The sequence below is a fragment of the Phaenicophaeus curvirostris genome, chromosome 3 (genome assembly GCF_032191515.1).
Source record: "Phaenicophaeus curvirostris isolate KB17595 chromosome 3, BPBGC_Pcur_1.0, whole genome shotgun sequence".
Taxonomy (NCBI): Eukaryota; Metazoa; Chordata; class Aves; order Cuculiformes; family Cuculidae; genus Phaenicophaeus; species Phaenicophaeus curvirostris.
Genome location: NC_091394.1, coordinates 19,325,856 through 19,350,576, shown reverse-complemented (window position 1 = coordinate 19,350,576; position 24,721 = coordinate 19,325,856). Strand labels below are relative to the sequence as shown.

The 24,721-nt window shown below is 35.4% G+C and overlaps 1 protein-coding gene across 2 annotated transcripts in view; it reads right to left on the bottom strand.

Moving 5' to 3' along the window:
* Positions 1-24,721, bottom strand: part of MARCHF6 (membrane associated ring-CH-type finger 6) — a 50,265-nt gene that overhangs the window by 5,382 nt on the left and 20,162 nt on the right. For both annotated transcript variants that reach the window (XM_069853482.1, XM_069853481.1), the window contains exons 7-24: positions 23,813-24,005; positions 23,451-23,512; positions 21,382-21,414; positions 20,440-20,491; positions 17,189-17,247; positions 16,523-16,603; positions 15,219-15,287; positions 15,033-15,107; positions 14,114-14,248; positions 13,495-13,614; positions 12,385-12,485; positions 11,103-11,240; positions 9,386-9,587; positions 6,266-6,335; positions 5,002-5,183; positions 3,677-3,811; positions 1,732-1,821; positions 179-311 (exon numbers count right to left, since the gene is read on the bottom strand). In XM_069853482.1, the coding sequence (XP_069709583.1) occupies positions 179-311; positions 1,732-1,821; positions 3,677-3,811; positions 5,002-5,183; positions 6,266-6,335; positions 9,386-9,587; positions 11,103-11,240; positions 12,385-12,485; positions 13,495-13,614; positions 14,114-14,248; positions 15,033-15,107; positions 15,219-15,287; positions 16,523-16,603; positions 17,189-17,247; positions 20,440-20,491; positions 21,382-21,414; positions 23,451-23,512; positions 23,813-24,005 (1,930 nt within the window). The remainder of the gene's footprint in view (positions 1-178; positions 312-1,731; positions 1,822-3,676; positions 3,812-5,001; positions 5,184-6,265; positions 6,336-9,385; positions 9,588-11,102; positions 11,241-12,384; positions 12,486-13,494; positions 13,615-14,113; positions 14,249-15,032; positions 15,108-15,218; positions 15,288-16,522; positions 16,604-17,188; positions 17,248-20,439; positions 20,492-21,381; positions 21,415-23,450; positions 23,513-23,812; positions 24,006-24,721) is intronic.

The following is a 24,721-nucleotide window of genomic DNA, read 5'->3' as shown; positions in this document are numbered from 1 at the left end:
CCCCCAAACTTAATATCAAAGAGCAATCCTTAAGCATTCATATTTTCTAGCAGAACAGTGGGCATGTGGTTTTTTTAAATAAACAAACAACATTCAAGCTTTAGGTTGTTTATTTCCACAGATTATTTACATTGCTCTAAACCATCAGATGATAAACATATTCTGAACGTATACATACCTAATAAAGGTACAACGCCAGAAGCTATGATGTATGGTACACACAGGGAAAGTAAAAGAACAGAGATTACAGGTGCTGCCAGTTTACGGATTATGAAGTGTAAATCAATGTTACGAATCCCATTTGCATATACCTAAAAAGAACAAGTTAAAAGTACAATGGATCAGTCAAGAAAGCCATGCTTTGCACTTACAGTAATAATTACAAGGTTTTATACAATTCTCCTCATGAGAGAAAACAGGTGCTCCCAACTTGAAGAAAACCACAATGGCCACAGTTGAAGAAGGAAAAAAAACCTCTCTGCCAATCTACATCATGAAGATTCCAGGAAATTATTTAAATAGTGCCCAGGAGAGCAACTTAATCTGGAAGAGTGTTGCAATTTTGTTGCAGGCTTGCAAGAGACCAGCTGAAAGATTGTTAAATAGAGCTGTGGACAATGGTTTTGTGGGTCACCTGGGAGCGCTTTGTGCTTCTAACTTGCTGAAAGAGGATCCTGCATATGTTAACAGACCAAGTCTATTAAATTTGGTAATAGGCAGAAAATAGAATCTTATTTTGTACTTGGTTGGGCAGACCAGAGTCTCTGCATGTGGAGTTTGTGCCTGAAGACAGGGCCCTCCACAACTGTCGAGGAGCTAAGGTCTCCTAGCACAGGACGTGACTAAACTAATAATAGGAAAAGACCAGTTTCATGTGGCTACCCATACAACAGCCTCTGTCCTACAGCATGGACATAACCTTTTCTAAGGATTTCAGGAGAGTGCGTGTATAACAAACAGGCCTAGGGAGAGCATTCAGAGTGGAAGGAAGAGCTGTAGCATGCACCCAAGGGTACTTATAGAACTAAGATAACATTTTTCTAGTGCTACACCTAAAGTGATCAGTAAACGGTTTAATAACTGGGACTACGTGCTAGACTTCACCCAGAAAGGCATCTTTTGTAAAGAGGTGAGGACAGGCAGGATAGCCATTACATACAGTGCAGGGCTGAAAAGTTACTTTATGACAAACAAAGAGTTACATCATTGAGACAACAAACTTGGAACTTAAAAGGTTATAATCAAGAAAAAAGGTACTTCTGGCAAAGAAAGCAGTAGGCTGTGTGGCTCAGAATGGCTGACAAAAACTATTCTGTTTTGCTTAATATCAAAGGCGAATGGGAATGCTGTCTTTCATATGCAGTCATTTATGAATGAGGGAATGTCTACAGCTCTGGAGAACGTAGAAATTCCCTCTTCTTGGGTGGCGGACACGTGAATTCAAATGAAGAAAGAAGTTTCTCATTTTAATACAAACCTGATAAAACTGCATATACATATACAAAGCTTTTTTTAAATTTCAGATTTCTGAGGTTTATTTTTGTTTCATTTTTAATTGCACCTTAAAGGAAGAAGCTACACAATTTGTGTTATGCAAGACTAGTTGAGTTTTACTCATTTACTCAAATGACTCCATTACTACAACAGTAACTCCGTTTTCCAACTCATACGTTAAAAAAAAAAAATCAAAATAGAATTCACAGATTATTCACATGGACAATTTTTTCCTACCTGTTCAATAACAGTTTTCAGCCACCACTGGGGACCCATCAGTGTTATGGCAGCAATTATTTTGGCATGCAGAACTCCAAGAGCCCAATCCTAATTTTGTAAAAGTGGACTATTAGCATTAACAGATTTTCAAATAGTTTGACAACAAAAAGCTTTTAGAGCAATTTTTCAATATTACTCGTAAGTGAAAAGATTATTACTTTCTTATTTATAGGGACATCGTTTACAACAGAGGCATCTGCAAATTCCTAAGTAAAAGAGGATGCTTTCAAGCTTAACTGACATCTGTGAAATGCTCAGCTCCCTGGAAGCAGAAAAATCAGCTACTACCATTACACCAAAGACAAATGCAAATTAAAAGCATTAAAGCTACAGAATAACATTCTGGTACAAACTAATCAACACTCCTAACATTTACCTAGAAATCAGTTATTCGATTCCTTAAAAGAAGAAGAGAAACAAGATACAAACATGCTCATGTAAGTCAGGAAATGACTTTTTTTTAAGTTTTAATGGTTCACAAAACCCAACTTGGTGTGAGAAAACCTAAGCAAAGTAAGGCTACGCTCTTCATCAAAAGAACATCATACTGTTCAGAGGAAAATTTATGCCTTAACATATAATGCAATTATTATGGCATGGAATTAGACAACACAATATACAAGCTTCTAGTAAACATTACACATCATGAATCAATTCTTTCTGGATTACATATACATTATGAGATTCTTCAATAAAACCCACCAAAACCAGAAAGCAAAGTATAGGCTGACAACACAAAACAAACAGCTACAGAGCCGGCAAGACTTAGGACATCACAATTACATTAATCTTCTTAACTGCTGGGGAAATATTTTTTCTTTAAACAATTATTATAAAAAGACAGCTTTTGTTAGGATATGTTACCCTAGATATGCTGAAAAATTTAAAACCCTGTTACAAAAATGTCAGTGTCATTCCAAAACCATTTAGAAAGTATGATCCTTTACCACCACAATCATACAGTGCCCCCACTTACGATTCATTTACTTAGACAAGTCCAAAGTATACTTGTAAATAAATTCCATAAATAAATATTCCATAAAATAATGGAATATTTAAATTAGCTGTCAGTCGTCTTTGTCTTACCGCTTTGAACATTTGGATGCCAAAAGTAAATGAAAACTGTTTGTGGACAGCTTAGAAAATCACTGTTCCTGAACACTTCCTAATTATTTCGTAATATATATTCTAGATCTTCTGAGTTATGGTTCCCTTGGTTAGGGTTTGAGTTACAAGTTGTTTGACAATTTGGTCTAGGGGACGCAAGCATTTGTCACTCAGTACACCGTACCTCCAATTGTTTCACCCACTAGAAGGAAAAAAGTTTGCACTCCCTTAACCTGTGAGACTTGACTGAAGAAAACCAAAACACTACTACCACAAAATCTTGTATTAACAATTTGACACCTCAACCTAAACCCAGAATGATCCCAAACCATATCAAAATTTCATTCATAGTGTGTATCATCACTGAATTGAACCTAGTACAGAAAAAAATTTCAGCTGAACCTCTTGCTGACTAACTGTAGGAAGAAAGCTTTACAGAAAGGTCAGACAGAATACACACGTCTGTACCTACGTACATACAGCTATACTAACTTCTGTACGTAACTTTTCAGTAGCATAATTGTGAAGAAGTGCCTATCTGATCGCTGAAATGCAAAGCAAAGATCCTCTGATATCATCCCACAAAGTCTGGCTTTTCACACTTAAAATTCCTAAGCATATCCTTCTGGTTTAGATAATCATTACATCTAGACTGGCAGCCTTTTCTCTGTTACGTGGAAATGCACTCATGGGAAATGCTCTGAAGCACGGAATCCATACAAAGCAGGAACTCCCATACCCCTTAGAGTTCTAAGTAAAGAAATGTATCACCAGCAGAAGAATGGGAGCAACTGACCTGCCAAGGATAGAAGAGAGGCGTTTGATCCAAAGGAACTCTCAAAGGTGCAACGATGACAAGTTCAAATAGAAGACCAAGCAAAAGTGGAACCACACCAGCTAGCAGTATAGCCACTATTAATGTCTTCATTATCTAAAAAAACCCAAGACATCTAATCAACATGTTTAGTAGATGACTCTTTTTGTTTAAATTTCAAAATGTAACTTCAAAGACACAAATAGATAAAGCTGGAGTAAAAAAAAAAAAAAAAAAATCAACAGAGACTTTTAATTTATACACATACACTCTTTGAAATAATTTTTATTAATGACATAGTTTTGCAGCGCCACTTTTCAAGATTCAGTCCTATGCCATGGCCCCTCCAGAACAAGGCATGACTGTACCTACTGATGTCCATGTTGTTTTAAACCATAAAAGCAACTTTGACTGTTATCAGTAGGGAATACTATCCAATGGCACTTCATTACATGAGTATTCTTGTATGTTGGAAAACTAGAGAAGAATCTTTTCAAACTTGCTGATTTTTCTTCAGTGAAAACCAAACCTTAAAAATTAATTTATTACAGAATTCTTCTGACCTAAAAATTAAAGACTCTGAATACCATGCTTAAGTCTTTCCTTATTCTAGCATTCTCTTAATTTACATGCATCACACAAATGTCAGATACAAAACTAGTCACACTAAGCACATAAACATGTCTGTCACAAGATACCACTTATGGTATTAACACTTAAAATCACTATACTTAAGCAAGAGATCTATGGAAATTCTCAAAACCTAGATAAAAACTTGTTGCCATGGCAAGAACCTGAACTCCTGGTAACAAAAAGAATATTTCTTTTAAAAGTATTAATTTGAACAACTCAAAGACCTCACAGATCATAAAGATCTTCCTGAAAACATTCACCCAGTTACTTCGTAGAGACATGTTCAACATCATCTATCAGCTTGTTTTTATTTGACAATGTCAAGTTGCTAACTGAGTAATAATAATAAGCTTCCAGGTATACGCGAAAACAAATCTCTGAGGATCACAGATAGCATAATGCAACATATTCACTTTTAAAGGAAAACAGAAACACAAACATACACATATATACATAAAAAAAAAAAATAAGTGCACTTATTTAAATTCTGTAAACAGCTTCCAAAAATACAGTTACCCTATGCAATGGGAATGTAAGCTGCAAAAGCTTAAATATAGTCCAAGAAGGAAAATGTAGTATACGTTACAGAGTAAAACCTGCAAGCAAAAATAAAACAACAAGTTTTGTTAGCTACTTTTCCCATGAATTCAGTAAAAATGTTTCTTAAGACTCACCATGAGAGACCATTCTTTGACCTTCTGAAAAATCACTCTGCGACCCTGTGGCATCCAGGCAACAAGCACTGTCACTGCTCGGATCGTGAGCCAACAGACATAAAGACCACAAGCAGCTGTGTATAGTTCATGGATTTTGGCAGTCCCCGTCCAAAACGACATTAACCATCGGCCAGCAAATACTGAAAATACAAACACTGTTAAATAGAGTAATACTTTTTGATGTATTAAGGAAGGATGCCTAGTAAGAAAATACTTATAAAAATATATATTTTTTTTTCCTAAAAGGTCCTTTCACCAGCAATGTGATCTGAACTACAGAAAACCAAAGCACTGAATACCATACTATTCAGTGCATAAACACTAATCTTCAGAATGGCAAAGGCAATAATGGATTAGTGCATAAGCTTGAACTTAAATCTTATGAACTACGTTAGGTCTATTTCACTGCCTCATAATAACTTTATATGACTTGCTGGCGGGGCTTCTGAAGCTCTCCAACAAAAATGGGAGACTCATTTGCTACATTTCTTTTTTAATAGTGTTTGTATTCACTAGTATTATAGTGGAATTATTTTATGTGCTACTATTGACACCACCACAAAATTCGTAACTCCAAACAACATATTATTGACTTTACGATCGTGACAACAAGGAAGTAAAAGTGACCTGGTACTATGGTAGCCAGGCTATAAAATTCAAAAAAGTTCATATATCTTAATTGGCTCCAAATTATTTAAATAAAACCCTACAAGGTGCTTTTGATTTTGTTAAAATACTTATTCACACATATAAGAGAAGTGGCATGTATATTACTTCAAAGCCTCCTAGAGACCTGTCACGATGACACCTTCAGAATATTTAATTAAAGATACTGCAGAAGACCTAGAAAAAACCTACATATTTTCCTTCTCTGAATGGGAAAGCAGGTTCAAGAGTTTAAATTCTCTTTTTCTCTCAAGACTACTATAGATGGTCTCAGCACCTGGAGCCCCACCCTTAACAAAATTATTGTACAACAGAACAAAGGAAATTGCAATCACTGTCATTTAAATACATTTAAATCACACATTTAAATACAGGTATTAACTCCACCATTTAGATATTAAACTATTATGATTTGGTGATGTATCATTAAAAATGAGACAAGTTTTCCATGTTATCTCCTTTTAATTTTAAACAGTAGGTTCAAAGCATCTGCTATTACTAAGCATGACAACATACTGAGTTGATTTTAATTGTAGTTTTACAATAATATACTTACCTGGTAAGGTAAGGCAGATAAGACTAGCAATCAGTAATGTTATGCACATGAAAACAATCAAAAGAAATATCTGAAAGAATCAGAAAAGAGAAACAGTTTATAAGAAAGTTTATGCATTTTTTAGTGTTGGTTAAAAGACATATCAACCTAGAAAAGCAGCTAAACTAGAATGTTCAAATACCAATTGATGTTTCACTGTATTAGTAAACTGGCAATAAGAAACCTGTCCATACTACATGCAGCATTCCTGCAGTGTTTTGTGTTTTTCTTTAAGAGTTCTCATCAGTTGTCATAACAGTAAAAATTAACACTTGAATCCAGAATAAGTGAAGTTCTTTGCTATGTTACATTAGAAAATAATCTCATTCTTTCAGCACTGGCCAGTATGATGACTCTCAATTAACCCTGAAAGGTTTCTAGCTCTGTATGTCAGGTAAGGGAAGCAGTGATTTTATAATGCAGAAATTTCTTCCATATGGCCTCAGGTTTGTATGACTAGCAGCAGGCAGCAAAGCTGGTGGCTCCTTGGCCGGGTTTAGATCTTAACAGAGAATTCTTGTGCACTCGACTTCTTTAAGTATTTGAATGTCTCGGGCACCAAGTGCTACGAAGTTCTGCCTCACTAATCTAAGACACATAACAAGCAAACTTACTAGGGGAAAACTAACACATTATCATAACACTCTACCCAGGAGGAAGTTGAAGCTGTGGCACATTTTCCTTGATGAGACTTTGGGGGACAATGCAGATCAGTCTCATGATCTTCAGCACTGTCTAAAGGAAGGAAAATCTTGTAGACATTAGCCTGCGTGAAGAAGGATGATTTCACAACACCCAACTACCTGCCAGGTAACCGCCACATACTCTCCACGCAGAATATTCCAGGGTTAGAGATCTCAAATGATAAAGGAAGAAAACCAGAGTAACTGACAGCCAGACTGCAGGCAAAACAACCCTCCTTAATGGTGAGAAACACATAGTGTGACTTGCTTGGGACCAACACAGTTTGAAGAGTTACACAGGGAATGCTGGGGAGAAGTCATTTCACATGGGAATAAACAACACATAAAGCATTTAAACACCATACATAGCTGCTTCTTGGATCAGTGAGCAAGAGAACGCACCATAAGAAAAGTAACTCCTGATCTGCACCTAAGCAATTCACAGGAGCCTAGTCACTCATACCACAGAAGCACTGACAGTTACCACAATAGATTCAGACTCAAAGATGTTGCGCCAACTCTCCTCTCTCCAAAATCCACCACAACAATATTATTTCATAAAAGTGAACTAGCTAAAAAGAGTACATTTATTACCTATTTATTAAAAAATATCTTGATCTTTTTGTGTGGTGTGAGATTAACAGTATGTACTTAATTAAATGCAAAAAAGAAGCCCATAAGCATTGTTTATTTGTAATTGAAATAACACGAAGCATCAGTTCTTATTGCTTGCTCAATCCTTACGGACACGAGTGAGTGCTAGTGGAAAACAATATATAATAAAAACTGAATATAAACCACCCTTGACAGCTGAGTAGTAAACTGCTTAGTTATTCTCACTAGTTCAACGTCAGCAGCCTGAGAGTCTGAAAGTTTATTCTATGCAGTGATTTGAGAGGGAGAGGCAATTTCAGCACTTATTTACGCAGAGGCATCCACAGAACTAAAATAAAACTCATGTGAAGGTAGTTCTGGAAAGGATTTTATGAGTCCCTAGGTTAACGCACTCCTCCCTTGAAAGCAGCATGTCCACAGTTTTTACCTATTATCAGGTCACAGTAAGTGAGAATCCACTTTAATTACCTCCTTAACACCCAAACAGGGAACTAATTTCAAATAACTTGCGTGTCATCCAAGCAACTTCATATGAACTTGACTCAATCTAAGTGAAGATGTCACAAATATCATATTTTCTTTTAAAAAAAACACTACAAGATCTTATCCGAACTATCAAACGCGTCTAATTAATGCCCCCTGCATATTTCCTCAGTTTTCTGCTGGACCAGTTTCCTGTTCCAGCCCATCCTGTGTATGCTTTAGCACAGGAATTCATGCTAAGAAGGTAAGAAGGGAGCAATTGCCATGGAAAGATGACCAGCAGCACTCCTTTCACCAGTAAATGCATGTTTATGCTAGACTAAATTGGTCTCAGTCAAGAGTATGCTTGGATTTCCTGTTATAACCAAAGTGATGTAGCAGCAGCTGCTATGAGAAGAGAGAATTCATTCTGCTTCCCTGGCCCTTTCATCCCTGAGCTACTTCCTCCCACTATTTCCTCTACAACAGCACTATACCTCACGCATGCCTGTGAAGAGCCATTTTAGAGGGTATAGTCAGCAGTAGATGGAACTTGTAGGTCTACTAGGTTAAGATTTATAAAAAAAAACCAAAACCCCCGCAAGCTTTATTTTATATTTTGTTATGAGAATTCTGGTAGATTTAACATTTAAAAGAAACTTCAGAAGCAGTACTACACTGTTCTAACTTCAGCCATGGCTTCCATTCTTGAGCTATACCTGAAACCATGGTAAATGAGCTGGGTTTAAGTCTATATTTGATAAACAGAGTTCTGGTAATAAGAAAATAATTTATGTAGTTTGACCTATATGTTATTGTAGAAAGTTAAGTATTTGCCAAAACCATTTCCTTTCTAGTTGTAGGGATTTAGAACTTTCATGTATTATAACTTTTTCCTGTGTTTAATATAGATGTTCTCCATTTAACTTCTTAATAAGTTAAAAATACAGTTCAGCTACAAGTCTGAAGTATGCCCTCTTGAAAGCTGTGCCCTGTTAAAGACACTCCTGAAGTACCTGTTTGCTAGGGGAAGGTTATATTTATCCTGATTACTAATTGTTTGGAAAATAAGACATGAACTAATGGATGACATATATTGTATGGGATGTATAAATAAAGTGGTAATCGAAGGCCTTAATTTTCAGGCTGAAAAAAAGTTGTATGTGAGAATAACTAAGTTTACTTTTTAGAAAGATGCAAACTATACAAAACACAAAACAATATGACCCACCACTTGATTTCGGATAATACGTGGATCAAGTCTTTCTTGCAAAAAATATTATGCCTTTCACTTTTGCCTAAAGGCATTAGATATACCTACCCTGAGCGGGAATTTTAAAGGCCTACGATAAGGCTGGAAGCCCACAGGTCCTCCTTGTTGAAGTATGGCTTGATGGGCTGCATGAAGACCTTCTCCTACAACAGGAATGGCGTTGTTATTGCGAGCATGCTGGTTGTTAGGCTGCTGATTTGCATTGTTTTCATTCTCTTCCTGGTCACCAAGTAGGTAAGAATGGAGATCCCTGTAACAATCAAAATTTCCGTTCTGTTTCAATACAAGTTGTACAAAACTTATACAGGCGTACTGGCAGAATCGTGATAAAGTAAAAGAAATAATTTTCTGATTATGTACTCAATGTCATCCTAAGCAGAGAATTTAGAAACAAAATGCTAGTGTGGATGCAGATTAGAACCATGGGAATACAGCCACAAATAAAGCTAACTATCTGTTTCACTGCTTTAAAAACAACACCTGGTATTAGATTTGTTATGCGTATAAAAGGAAGACTGCATTTATACTTCAGTTCACGTAAGCAGGCAGCTCAAACGACAGCTTTTCTTGTATTGCTACTAAGTTCTACTGCAAACAATTGTCTTCAAATCTACACTGCACAAGGACAGCACTACATTGCTATAGATGTGTTTCCAAAATTACAGAATCAGTCTTTCAAGAAGATTCTAAATTGCTCAAAACCTGTTCACAACTTTCTAAGAACAGCAATCCTAAAAAAAGTTTTCTGTTTTAAGAAAAGAAGAGGAAGATTTTCATCTTTGCTCAACTAAAATTGTTGAAGAGCTATTTCACAATTGTTCTTAACAGCTGCAACAGTGGAGAAAGCAAAGGCATTGCTATCATCACCACAGAAATTCTCTTCTTGCATGATGCATAAACACTATCAAAACATGGACAAATTAGTTAGAGAAATAACTTTATAAAATGCAAACCAAGAGAATAACAGGAGTGGGGAGAGTTTTCTTATGAGAAGCTAAAATGAATATTTTGTATTGCCATGGGAGAAGAAAGTATTTAATTCATTTCCTCAGTCTCAGACATAACTTAGCAAGGAATAAGTTATAGAATCATAGAATCACCGGGTTGGAAAAGACCTCTTGGATCATCCAGTCCAACCATTCCTACCTGCCACTAAACCATTTCCCCGAGCACCTCTTCATCCTAGTCTTCATCCTAATAGTGCTGCATTGGCACAACACACAGTGAACAAGACATGGCAGGACAATGCCAACACACTTTGAAGTCAGATATAAAACTTTTTAGAAACAAAATCAACCTTATTTTTTTCTTGACTAATTTGGGGAACAACTGTGAACTAAAAATAATTTCAAGTGCTAGAACTCTTCCTGGCAGTCTAAATTGAAGAACCTCACTTCGTATAACCATTTACTTTAGCTGACAAAGATACAATTTTATCCTTCCTTAGAGCCTGAACTTAACTTTAAAATTCCCAATTTAAATGTATTCAGTCCTTCAGCTTAGTGTTCCAACTAAATTTTCCCATTTTTTTCCTGCTTACAGTAAGAAATGCAAGACAGGCACATGAATTTTACTTAGACGACTCATGGAAATGCTCTACTGACACTTATCTCTTTAGTTTTTCCATACTACACAAAGTTAACAAGCTATTAGTGATACTTATTTAGAGTTTTTCTTTACTAAGCAAAAAATTTTTTTTTACTTTCATGTTAAAAGGCTAAGCCGGACACAATGTTTGTAGCTGATTTTGTCTTTCTCTACTTACAGCAAGTATCCAGCAGTAACAGTCCATGCTCGTACAAGACCTTTCAACCACTGTCTTGTATGTCCTTGTTCTAGTAAAGCTGGAAGCACCACCTGAAGCAGAAGGAGCTCTAGGGAAAGCTCACTTACTGGAGCATCACTAGAAACAATGGAAAGAGCAGAAAGTCAAACAGAAGGAACATTCCGATAGCAATCTTTTCACATAAATAAATAGAATCACATAATCATTTAGGTTGGAAAAGGCCTTTAAGATCATTGAGTCCAACCATAAATATAGCACTCCCAAGCCAAACTGCAAACCACGTCCCTAAGCACCACAATACTCATCTTTTAAACACCTCCAGGGATGGTGACTCCACCATTTCCCTGTACAGCCTGTTCCAGTGCTCAACAACCCCTCAGTGAAGTATTGTTTCCTAATATTCAGCCTGAACCTTCTATGGCACAGCTTGAGGCCGTTTCCTCTCATCCTATTGGTTATTATTATCTCTTGGGAGAAGAGACCAACACCCACCTTGCTACAACCTCCTTTCAGGTAGTTGTAGAGTGGTAAGGTTGCCTCTCAACCCCTTTGTTCCAGCCTAAACAATCCCAGTTCCTTCAGCTGCCTCTCGCAAGACCTGTGCTCCAGAACTGTCACCAGCTTCCTTGCCCTTCTCTGTACACGCTCCAGTACCTCAATGTTTTTACACTACCACAATAAGAAAAAACATATTGGAAGCCAATAGGAACAATTTTTAGGTTTTTGCAGACATTTTTCTTTATATACCACCCTGAGCACAGGTTAAGTACTGGGTGCATAAGAAATGTAAGAAAAAATGTTGTGAAAGATTACACTGGAGAATACGATTTGCTTCTACCATTGCCGTTTCATTTATTATTTAGAAACAGAAAGATACTACTATCATTAAAAAGCAGTTACAAATGTTCATTTAGTCTTGAAGCAATGACAATCAGGAATGAATGTGAAAAACAAACATGGCAGCAACATGACTATCAAAAAGTTTAAAGGGAAAGTGGTTTTGGGCCATGTGAAATCCAACTAGCCATTATTATGGAAGTAATACAAAATGCCTTTTACGTTTCTCAGTAGCTTTTTACTTGACAAACTGTATGATGTATCCACATCCTTCACATTTTTACTTTTCTAGAACAATGAAGTTTAGATTGACTGAAAACAAGCAAAGCACACCAATATCACATTAATGGTCAAAGAGTGCAGATATGTATTTTTCTAGTTATAGAGAGACTGAAAACACATATTTTTAAAATTAAATCCTTACCTGTAGAGCATAACGTTATATGGGAGAAAGTTAGGCAGGAGATACTTAATAATGCGTATAGGAAGCCAGAGCATGAGCAGTACAATTGATCCAAAGACAATCTGCAACAAGGAAGTTAAACAAGTTAGTCTGAATAGCAGAAATAACCAAACCTAGTTTCCCATCAGTCTCAGACTAATAAATATCCTGTGTGCAGTGACTTAGCCCTAGCTAAAGGCTGAACATCTACATTGCTGCTTTCTCTTTCTGCTCTCTGGCTGAATGTGGAAGAAGTAAAAGGAAGGCAGGTCTTTGGTTATATTTGGGACACTAGCTGTGACACAAAGTTTCAGACAGCTAAGGAGAAAATACTCAGGAAGTTAGATATATCAGCTCCTCTTCGTATACGGAAGGGCTCTCTGACAGAACTAAAATATCTCTATGAGCTTTCACTGCTCAAAGCACTTTAGGTGTACTAATACAGTTTGTCAAATAATATTGTTTCTAGTATATCAGTTGTCACAGCTGATATAACATTTATGTCAGACAACCTGATACTCTTCCCTTGCTGCTTGCTAGGCAAACTTCAGAAACAAGCAGAAGGAAAATTTTCATTATTTTCAGCATCTTAGAATAGTAATCTGGAAACAGACACCACTGGCTAAGTCAGCATAATCCAATCAAAAACTTAACTAGAAAATTACTGCTGCACTACTCTGGCTGAACTGGATGCACAATGTTTACTGAAATAATTAAGAGCACCATGAAAGAGTTACGTGATTTATAACATGCATAATAATAAACATTACTTGTCTGAATGCACAAACATGTCCTGTGATTTAGCATAAGGAGAGGACATCACAGAAAAATCTGTTTTGGAAGGCACCTCTAATGGTAAACTACTCCAACCCCCTGCTCTGTGCAAACTCAGTTACATTAGGTTGCTCAGAACCTTATCCAGTTGAATTCTGAGTATTCCCAAAAGATAAATTCTATTGGCAGCCTGTTCCAGTGTCTAATCACCTTCACAGTGAAAATATTTTTCCTTAAATATACAGTGATTTATTTATATGGGAGCTAACTTATGAAATTTTCTTACCAAATAAAGAAAGTTTTAAGAAAAGCCCTTACCACTGATAAGATAAACCTCCTGAGATGCCTGTAAATGGGTAAGTGAATCATTTCCTGCACAGGATTAAAGTCTGGATCATTCAAATTCCTGAGAAACCATAAGACACCAGGTCTCAATACCTGAAGTAGGAAATAGAAAACAGTACATGAAGAGAAAATTATCTCTGTATTTATTCTTTGTTTCTCATTTTAGATAACACTGCTGCAGCAAATAAGTTTTGAACATAAGAGGGTATTTGCTGAACAAGGTTCAACAAAATGGTAGAACAAAGGAAGCATTATCATAGAGAAGTGGAGAAGGATCAGCTAATTACAAGTTTATTTTTTAAAGTATTAATCTTAAACAAAAGAAATATATTTAGATCCATCTGAGGACAGTACTTGTGTTTAAGGACTCTTTGTAAACTAAAAATCTTTAAGTAAATTACACTCTACATCATCATTTTCCACTGCATTAAGTACCAGTGTGGCCTTTTTTACGTAAGGCTGAAATCCAATATACACAACAAAACAGTTATCAAGAGTATCCACATGTGGAAGATTTAAAGACTTATCTAGCAGTTCAACAGGCAAGCTTCTCTAACTATGCTACATAGCAATCTTGCACTTACAGACTTACCTCTCTCAGTAAAAGAATGAAGGATGCAAAATAAAAGACGTAAACCATTCCAACTAACCAGTGCAGAAACATTGTGGTACCTGGGGCAGACTGAAAGCTCAATTCTCTGTCTTTCAAAGTGGCATCGAACATTTCCTAGAAGGTAAGTAGTAAGCAAATATGACTAAAGTTCAGCAAACCTCCAGTTACTCATTTTGGTTACCCTAGTTCATATATACTACTAGGCATTTAATTTAAATGACTGCCTTGTGCTAATACATAAATACTTGTAGCATTTAATCAGAAAAAAAGGAAATAATTTACAATAAGAACAGGAAATAAAGATCAAATGGTGATCTATTTCTTCTGACAGAAAGAAGTTAACTCAAACACTAATGTAGAAAACCTAAGTTATAAACCAGTTCAAAGTGGCAGTGTGGTGTAAGCAAATATTTATTCTCTTAAGTAAAATTTAATTTCTTCTAGCCTTAGTAGAAATAATTTTCTCTATTTGAAACTAATCACTATTTTTTTTTTTTTCAGGACAGAAAAGCTGTCCTTCTCAATTCCAAGCAAACATAGCATGTACCTTGTTCAAAACAGAAAGAGACTGGACAACTATTAAAATCTGAATTTATTACCATTTTGCACAAGATGGCTACATAAAGAAGGTTATACAGTACACAAGTTTACCTGCAAATTCATTGTTACAGTAGTAGGATCTTATTACTTTAATAAGAGCATGTTAATTTGTATTCAATAACAAAGGAAAACAAAATAAGCATTAAGCAGTACCTAGAAAAACATTTCCCTCTGGAAACATTACGTTTTCAAAAACAGAATAGTGCTGTCAAAGTCATATAAACAACTTATTTCTCATTAGAACTTTTTTTCCTAGACACCATTAAAAAGATTTTATCTCATTTATTGCCATTCTTACCAAAGAGCATATGTCCAACCACCAGCCACAGATGAGAGGAAACACACCAATTTCTACCACCACTAACAAGGAAACCTGTAGGAAAAAAGGGATAACACCTCACTAACTTCAGAGAAATGGTTAAGAAAGTTGTAAATGTTAAGTTTCAATTGAGAGCTTTTCCTACACATAAAAAACCAGGATTACCTTGACAACAATATAGCAAACTCCTAGTAAACGACGCGAGCGTTGGAACTTCACAAGTGCTGCCAAACCCTGAATAGTTTTGTCAAGAAAATAATACTCAAAAATGCTTCAAAACATAGTTTGATTAATACAAAACACTGTGTTATACACCTTTTAGCAACAAGAAACTTTATTTTAAAAAAAAAGTGAAATAGGAAGTATGTATTTCATCAGGGCTCTATTTTCAAAACTGCCTGCAAATCTGTAAGTCAGCCTGATGTGCTGCATAACCTCTCCAAACATGCATCTAAAAATAAATGAATAAATACATAGATAATAATACTACCACCCTTCTTAAATTAAGCATACAAAAGTCTTCTCAAGAAATGAACAGTTGGCTGTGAAAATGTCTGTCCCAATTACGCAAGCTTCTAAACTGAAGGCCTATCTTGAATGGTAGTTTTCCTTTTCATGCAGCCTGAAACAAATTCTCACCTTTTTCAAGAAAAGCTGAATGCATAATACAGTTTGAAGACTTGTTCTGTTTTCTTTTAGAAGGCAAAACACAGACATACCAATCAATTGTTTAACCACATTGGTACTGCACAAAGGTATAGTGAGATTTAAAGTTGCTGTTAGCTTTGTGTACTCTTGAACAGAAAACTCCTAACAAATGTTTATTCTTCCAAACTGAGATTGGTGTAGTTAGCCCCTTTAAAAACATGCAGGTAGAATGCAGATCTTTTACTTGTGATCAAATTTTTCCAGCTTTCAGGACCTCTGACATTACTTAATTTTCTCTGTAATGAGGGTTATCACCTGAAAGAAATCCGTGCTGCAAATTCTCAGTAGTTCAGAGACACCGAAGAGAAATTAAGACAATCCACACTCCCAAGATCTGGCAGATCAAAAATATGTGAATAGATTTCCCATTGTACCCAATGTGTTTTCACAATCCTGTTTTCCTTTGTGCTCTAACTACATAGTCCACGGCAATAGTGTGAGGACAGTGAGGAAAAAAAAAATGGTTCTAAACTCATCTTTTCAGACAGACCTTCAACATTTGACTGAAGCCTTCAAGCAAGCATAAAAGACTATGATTATGAATTGTTAAATATGTGCAAGTGTTCTGAAGATACAGTCACACTGACAGCTTCTTAATGTCCAAGAGAACAGAAGAGAACTTTTCTTCTAATTTCACCAAAAGAGCAGAGCAAAGTGGTAAATTAATTGCATCTGCATCATGTCTGTGCCACCCCCAAATACAGTCAGAAAAGTTATTTACATGTAAAATCTCAACCAGGTAACTACTGATAAAAGGATACATGACAAACAATTAGAGTTACTGCCAGCAGAACATATCCGACTATAGTTGTAATCAGGCCTTCAAAGTGAGATGCTTGAACCTGGAGGGAAAGGAAAAAGAGAAAAGTTTGTCAGTCTCTTAAAAGACTACACCTTTTTTTTATGTAATTAGATACATCCCAAATCTCAACTCTTTCAGAAGAATAACAAGTTTCTCCGGTTTTTACTTATTTTACTTAACTACTATTTTTGGTATCTCCACCAACAGTAGGAAGTATTTACTTTTACTGGAAAAGTAACAACTCCTTCCTTCAAACACAAAATCACATTTTTACTATGTACAAAACAAAGTAGTGTCACCTTACACTATCTCACAGCTTTTGCTGCCTATTATCAGCTATGAAAATTACTTAGCACTTTTCAAAAATGTGCACATGGAAATAGGCTGTTAAAAAAGAGTAAAACCTTTTTAAAAGAGGAAACCTCACTTGAAACGTAAATAATGGACAAAGAGGGAAAGACTGAAAGAATGTTTTTAATCATAGCCTAAATAGTGAGGAGAAAAGATGAGGCACACTCCAGGTTACTGCTGCAGTCACAAACAGACATGGAAGGAAGACACTAAACTATTGCTATAAATAAACAGTGGCACATTTTTCATTTGGGAATTATAAAACACTACTTACATATTCCTCAAAGCCCAGGACAACGATGGAGAAGTGACCAATGTGGTACGGACAAAATGCTGCAATATATAAACAGAAAGAACAGGAAAAAAGGCCATGAAAACTGCTAAATGCAGTCTTATTTGCAGGATGTGTATTGTAACCTGGCAATTATTCTACTTCCTACCAATTTTGTGAAAACAACTAAAAAATTACTTCCTGTGCAAATATTTGCAAGTGTTATATTTCTATAACTTAACAAAAACTGAAAATCAGAGCAGAATTCAAGCTGGAAAACTACAATATAAAACTATACAGAATAAAGGTTAATAAAAAAGCTAATTCAGTTTCTCAGTCTTATGTACTACAGTGGTTTCTGTCTCATAGGCTGCTATAGGAACTTGTTCTGTATAGTCACTGCCGTGTGCTAAAAAGACTTAAGCAACCATTTTACATCTTGGTCAGATGGGACTTCCTTTAGCAAGGTCTCAGTTTTAGCACTTTAATTCTTAAAAACACTATGAAAAATGCAAGCACTGCAGAAACTTGCAAAGGGATGAGAAGATTAGGGGGAGAAAAAATGATGCTCCAGTGAAGGGATGAAGAGTAATTGAGAAGTCTTTTACTTTGCATTAATGTACTAACAACTGTCATCACACCTGAGAACTCACTTGCCAGTTCTGAGGTCTCAAGAGAAATGAATTAAAATTAACACACCACTTTCCCCATTTTTGGACACCTATGTATTTGCAACAGGGTCATGTAATAGTTTTAACTCACTATGTTGTCTCTAACCAAGCTATGAAGGACTATAGAATCCAACATAATTTTCCTACAGGAGTACAGGAAGTTAATAGGAAGTAAAGGAGCTGCAATTACTACAAGCATTTAGTTTCACCTATGTTGCCTTCACTATACCATAACAATCCACTCTGGGGACTACTGCAGACTAAACACACTCTCAAATGAAAAGCTTGATGACTTTCTTCTGCTCATTCCCATATGACCAATACGTAAAGAAGTCCTAGGAAAATACTTAGCAGGACTTCTATTACCCTAATCAATGATCAGAAAGTTTTAATTTATGTCCCTTTCAGAGAAGTCAGCGGTTACCAGGAATAGCAAAAGTATAAAAGATAAATGGAGTACTTGAGCTCTTCCTGTCCAGTAAGAACAAGAGAAAGGAAAGCGAGGATGAAAAAAAAATAAGTAAAATCACACAACTTCCGTAAACATCAGACCTGTGACTTAAAAGTCATATCTTTTTGACAGTTTTCTACGAGATTATAGTACACAATTTATGATATTTTTTAAAATACATTTATTTAAAACAGAATTTCTAAAAGATCCCTTTTAATAGAAAGCATGAAGGAATACAAACTCCTCTGCGAGGACTAAAGTGACTTATAGAAAATATAAGTCGAACTTAATTAACTTGTCCCACAGAACATCATAGGAGAATTTCTGGACCAGTAATTGAGGCTCCAAAGGCCTTCCTCTGTTTTATCTTCCAGAAAGTACCTCCTGTGACATTTGAACTCACCAGGACTGTAATCATGAATAACTGGAGATCTGGCAGTCATAAATCAGGCAGTATTACTTAATGAAAAAGATACTAAAAATAGGCTTGACAGGCACAAATTAAATTCCCAGATCTCATGCTTGCTTGCTTGGGAAGGTCATTCCCCTTCTCTTCTCTACTCTCTAGTTTCCCACTTGTTAAAAGGACACTTACAGCTACTGAAAACACATATGGCAACCTCATGAACTATTCTAATTATTCACTTGTTATTGAATTTAAATTAAGGATTTAGAAATTTTGTAGTTATTATCTACTTATTAAAAAAGCCCAAGTTTAATAGCAACTGAAAAAAATGAAAAATTAACCAGAAAGAAATAACTCATGTATTTTCTAACTTTTATTAGGACAGTTCTAGTTTTTTCATGAATTAAATACACATGATAATTATTTTTTATTTTCTTTTGATCTGCTGATTTGTTTCAGTAATGAGATTCTCAAATCATTGGTTTAGTGTTGTGAACTTTACTTTGCCAGCAAAAATTACTATCTATAGCATGACTTCAGCTTTTAAAATTCAAGCAAGAAAGACCACTAAAAACCCCAAAGCAACATTACCAATCCCTTTCTAAACTGATAATTCAGAGCAAGTGAAATTTTGTGTCTGGTGTCTCTTCAAGTGCATAAAAGGTTCTATCTCCTCACTAAAATGATCCTGCTTGTGTCAAATTAACACTAATGTGCTCGAGCACCATAATGCAAAACCTTCTCTTACCAACGAAACAGCCAAAAATGAGGCACAGGAAAGAGCTGCTGCTTTCCTATGTCACTCAAAAGCTGTAAGGTACAAAAAACAAGCAAAACCAAAAAGAATCACAGTCTGATGCCTCCACTTTCTGCAGTAAAACCAGAAGGGAAACGCAAGCTTGCCCAACATGGTATGAGCAGTAAATATCAAATAGGAACTTGAGGAACTCTCAAAGTAGAGCTTACTGCTATTTGTGATAAAGCAGGCATTTTACACATCTCTTTTAGGGTTCACATAATTGAGAAATATACACCTATGGTTCAGTGATAAGCTGTGATAAGTTTGCGTTCAAGAAACACAGATGTCTTGCAAACATTTAAAGTTGCAATTGCAGCTTCAGCGCCTACAGAAAGGAGGAAGGAAAATAAAAGTACAATACATCACTGAGTAGAACTTACTGCTTCCTGAAATTTAAGTTAGTCTAAGTCGTATGAACTAAGGAAAGTTGTTCCATACTAATTTGGACACAAAATTAAACTATATTTAACAACTCTACACAGACAGCTACATTCTTGTGTGCCCCCCTTGCTTCCTATTTTGGAGGATTCTTGATGGAAAAAGTGTTTTAATCCTATCTAGTGAAAACTACAAGGAGAAAAAAAAAATACCCTAGCTATTCCTACAAGTACTGCATTTGCTCATAAACGAACCTGCAGGAGGTTCCTCCTTTAATTTAACTGTATTTCAAAACAAGTATTTTCAGTGCTTTGGTTGACATCATTAAACTTTTTGTAGATTTCCTATTTGAAACCTATTTGCTTAAAGGAATTAAAAGGACAAAACTAGAAGCAATAAAGATTTATTATTCATATACTCAGTTTGTTTGTGGTTCCATTTTCAGATGTCACAACTTCATTTATATTGAAAGAACAGCCATAAAATTAATGTGCATCATCACTTCATAAAAAATGACCTTTTTAAAACTTTTCAGTAAAAGATACTTACCAAACACAAGTATGAACAATGTATTTAAAGATACAACCCAGAAGACATGTTCCTACAGGGAGTATGGGGAAAGGAGTGAAGGAGATGACAAAGAAACATAAAAATCAGTAAATTAAATAAGTAACTTTACTTTTCCAACTAAACTTCTTCTCTCAAATGCCTATTATTACCAGAACTTGCACAACTCATGTTAGAGCCAAGAAATTTACTCTAACAACAACCAAAACATGCAGGACACATTATGAAAGTATTTGTTTATATTCACGGACACCTGTCTAGATAAGAGAACTTAGAATTGCTTTAACACCCTTATATTAAAAAAATAAGCTTTTATTTTGAAATCAATATAAATAGTTCCACCCTTAAAAACAACTACATGAAATGCATTTGGACATTTGTTTTATAAATGAAGATTTTTAAGAAAAGATTTGATACCAATATAAATTAAAATAATATTCAAGAGGGGAAAAATTCTAAGGAAGAACAAAAATAAACCCCAAATAAGGTCAAGAAACATATTCAAAGATCTCAAATTTTAAAGTGTAGTCTACGCTAAAAATTCACTAGTGGTGTTCTAGTGCTACTAGGGCAAATCAGAGAAGTTGGAATGAGGAATTACTTTAATCATAACAAAGAGCAAAGCTTAGGGCTAGAACAAATATTTATTTTCAGTTTATGGTTTTTTAAACGGTCTAATTTTTTAAGTGACCCACGTCTTCTAGTAAATTCCCAGTTTTATGCCATACACAACTCTAATCTGTGAAACACCTAAAAACGTTTTCTTGAACATGACATCATATGAAAGTCTATTTGAAGTCTGTATTTCATATGAAGGTAGACTTCAAACAGATGATATAATTAAAAAAATACTTTAAAAAAAGGGTACAACTTTAAAAAAGAGAGCCTTATATAGAAATTCTTGAAATGCAGGATTTCACTTACTAAAAAAACCAGAGATCCATCAAGTCCAAGCATCTGTCAAGATAATAAAGTTAATTTTACTTAAAACTCATCAGAAAAACTAAGCAACATGCACTTAAAGTAAGTGGCATAGAAGTCTCTTTCACATGAACTTTTAAAGTCCAACATGGTCAAAAGCTTCTTTTATTGCTCAACCAACAGAACCTGTATATAAATTCTTAAAGATAAAGATAGAAACTAAGTTCCTGGTTTTTGTTCGACATAGTAAAACCTGGTTGATCAAAAGGCAGCAATATACGTGTGGAACGTCTTAATACATATCCATCTATTTATGGCAAACAAAACATATAATCAATTAATTTATAGGGTATTTCTCTCCAAGACTTTAAAGACTGACAAAGATTTTGTATTTACAGAAGATTTTAATGACTGAACTGTTATTTAAAAAAATACATAAACAACTCAATACTAAGATACAAGAGCAATTATTATTTTTGCTTCCTAATTGCAAAGTGTAAGTTTATGCTACGCTGAGAAACGTCAATGTTACTATTTTATTTTCAAGGTATAAAGGCAACTAGTAACAGGATAATGCTGTTAAACTGTGCATTTTTAAGTTTAAAATAGAATTGAGTTACAGGTAGGGAAGACAGGAAACAAATCCTCTATCATTCTGCACAGCTGTTATGGGAAGTCTCCACAGAACAGCCAAAAATAGAGCATCTATCAAAAAAAACCCCATATATCTCCTTCCCCCCTACTTCAAGGAAATTGTACTATTTCAATCCAGACATTCCTACTCCATGATTACTGCTGCAAAGTACCAAGTTCAAGGCTATTTTGCACCACTATTTTTCAACTACATTCCAAGAACTGAAGTTGCACATATTTTACAAAGTGAACCAAGATACCATTTTTTTTGAAAATTCAGAAAGCTTGTGTGCTCTTTTCACAAGATGAAAAAGCAGAAAAATTTGCCCCATTTCTGACACCACATGCTAACTAAATATACACTGTATATTGTGTATGCGTATATATATATATATAGCCTATACTGGCACATAGGATTGGAAAAGGTTATGAGTTTCCTGAAACTGACTTCTATATTCATGAAGAAGCATCAAAATATTTTCAATTAGGAATACATCAACATTTCCCAGAACATAAATTGGTTACAGAAACATACACTTTTGTCTTGAGATACACAGTAGTATGGCTCAGAAATCTGAATTTATGTAAGCCCTTTTTCACTAAATACCTTTCAAAAGAAATGAAGAAATATTCCTCATATACAAAACAAAGATCAAGACCCGTCCCTTGTGCTGCAAACTGTGTTTCTAGTACACTGCAATCAAGGCAACAACCATGTCAGAGCCTAGGCATACAGTGACCAGCTTTACAACTGCCATAGGCACCAGTGACGCTAATAAATCACACAAAGCTGCTGCATCTGCCTTCAGGTACATTTTGATGCATGTGGTGAGCTTTGAACTCAGATGTTGGCTACTTCTAAACCAGCTACAAAAAAACTAGTTATTGAGTCTCTACACTACTCTATGATCACAGCGTACATGCATCTCATACTCTTAATTGTGGAATTTGTAATCCATAAGCAAAATAGAAGCAATGTTACATTAAAATGTTCCATAATTTTTTAAGAAATACATTTATTTACATACTTACAAAAGGCAAAGTAAATTAACGAAAATTTCCCGTTCTCTCTTTTCTTTAGCTTACCACTTTGATGAATACAAAAATTAAGCGTTATACTATATAGCAACACCCTATGTGCTCCCAGTCTGGCCTATAATCCTCAGTACGAGTTGCAATTCATTTCTAAAGATGGCCAAATTTAAGACTTCAGAAAAGTCTGTGCTAAAACATGTTTTAAGCTGCTACTATATTTCAAACTTAAAGCCTTTTTGATAGTTAACAAGTAGCACAAAAACATTTTGGGCTTAATACAATGAGTCACTAAAGCCTCTTACTGATAGTTTTCACACTGGACAATGGTATCCAGAATCTATCCCACAGAATCATTTAAAGTATGAGTCTGGATTACTCAATTCAAGAAAATTATTATTACTTACTCGCTCCCAGGTAAGCTCTTCTGCTGCTCGATCCCATTCCAAAGCATTCCAGTTCATGTCATCTGAGGAGACAATGGCCATTTTTACAGCTGTTAGACTTGCCTAAAACATTATTAACTACTGCTATGTTTAAAATGAACAAAAAGACTTAAGTGCGTAACATTTAACTCATAAATGGTAATAGCTCTTCAGCAAGCAAATGCATCTGCACTCTAATCAAATACGTGAAATTTGTAAAAACAAGATAAACAAGCTGAAGTGGGAATCCACACAGCTTCCTTGAATTATGATAGCTCTATTTTCAATGGTTTCATTTATACTCAAAAATAACTAGAACATTACTATTTTGAGTCACCTGTTACCTTGTGCTCCATTGTTTGCATCTGCTGCATCTTCTACTACAGCATCTTCTTCATCTTCATTATCCTCCTCCTCTTCATCTACCTGTTCTTCTTGTATTTCAGGGTTCTCGCCTACAACTACATTGTCAGCAGCTGGGTTAGCAGGTTGGTCAAGCACAGCATTTTCACCACCGCCATTTACAACAGCCTGAGCCTGCAGAAACAGGATTTAATATTCAGTTAAACTGATCAAACTCTCTGTGTACTTTTATCCCACATGCAGAAAAAGTGAATGCATTAAAAAATGTTAATTTTTTTTTTTAGATAAGTATTAAATTTGGGACTACTTTTGGTGACTTCCTTTTAAAAAAGGAAGAGAAACATTTAGACTTCTTCACAGAGTAGCTGAGGTTGGAAAGGGTCCCTAGAGATTGTCTGTAGTCAACCGACCTACTGAAAGCAGGGTCAGCTACAGCAATTTGCTCAGTGCTGCTTCCAGCCAGCTTTTTGACTAACTCCAGAGACAGAAACTTCACAACATCTCTGAGCAACCTGTTCCAGTAGTTGATCTTATTTAAAGTTAAAAAAAAAAACATAACAAACCCACATCTATTGGTTTGGGTTTCTTTTGTTTTTCTTCTAAATGCAATGTCTTGTATTTTAATTTGAGCCTACTGTCCGTTGCCCTTCCACTCAATATTATCAAGAAGACCCTGGCTCTGCCTTCTTTATATCCTCCCATTAGGCATTTGTACACACTGATAAGGTCCCCTTTCTCTTCTCCAGGCTGAAGAGTTTCAGCTTTCTTCAGCCCTTCATTGTACGTCAGCTGCTCCAGTTCTCTAATAATTTTTGTTGGCTTTTCACTACATTCCCTCCAGTATATCCATGTCTCTCTCGCACTGTGGGAGCCTAGAACTGGACACAGCA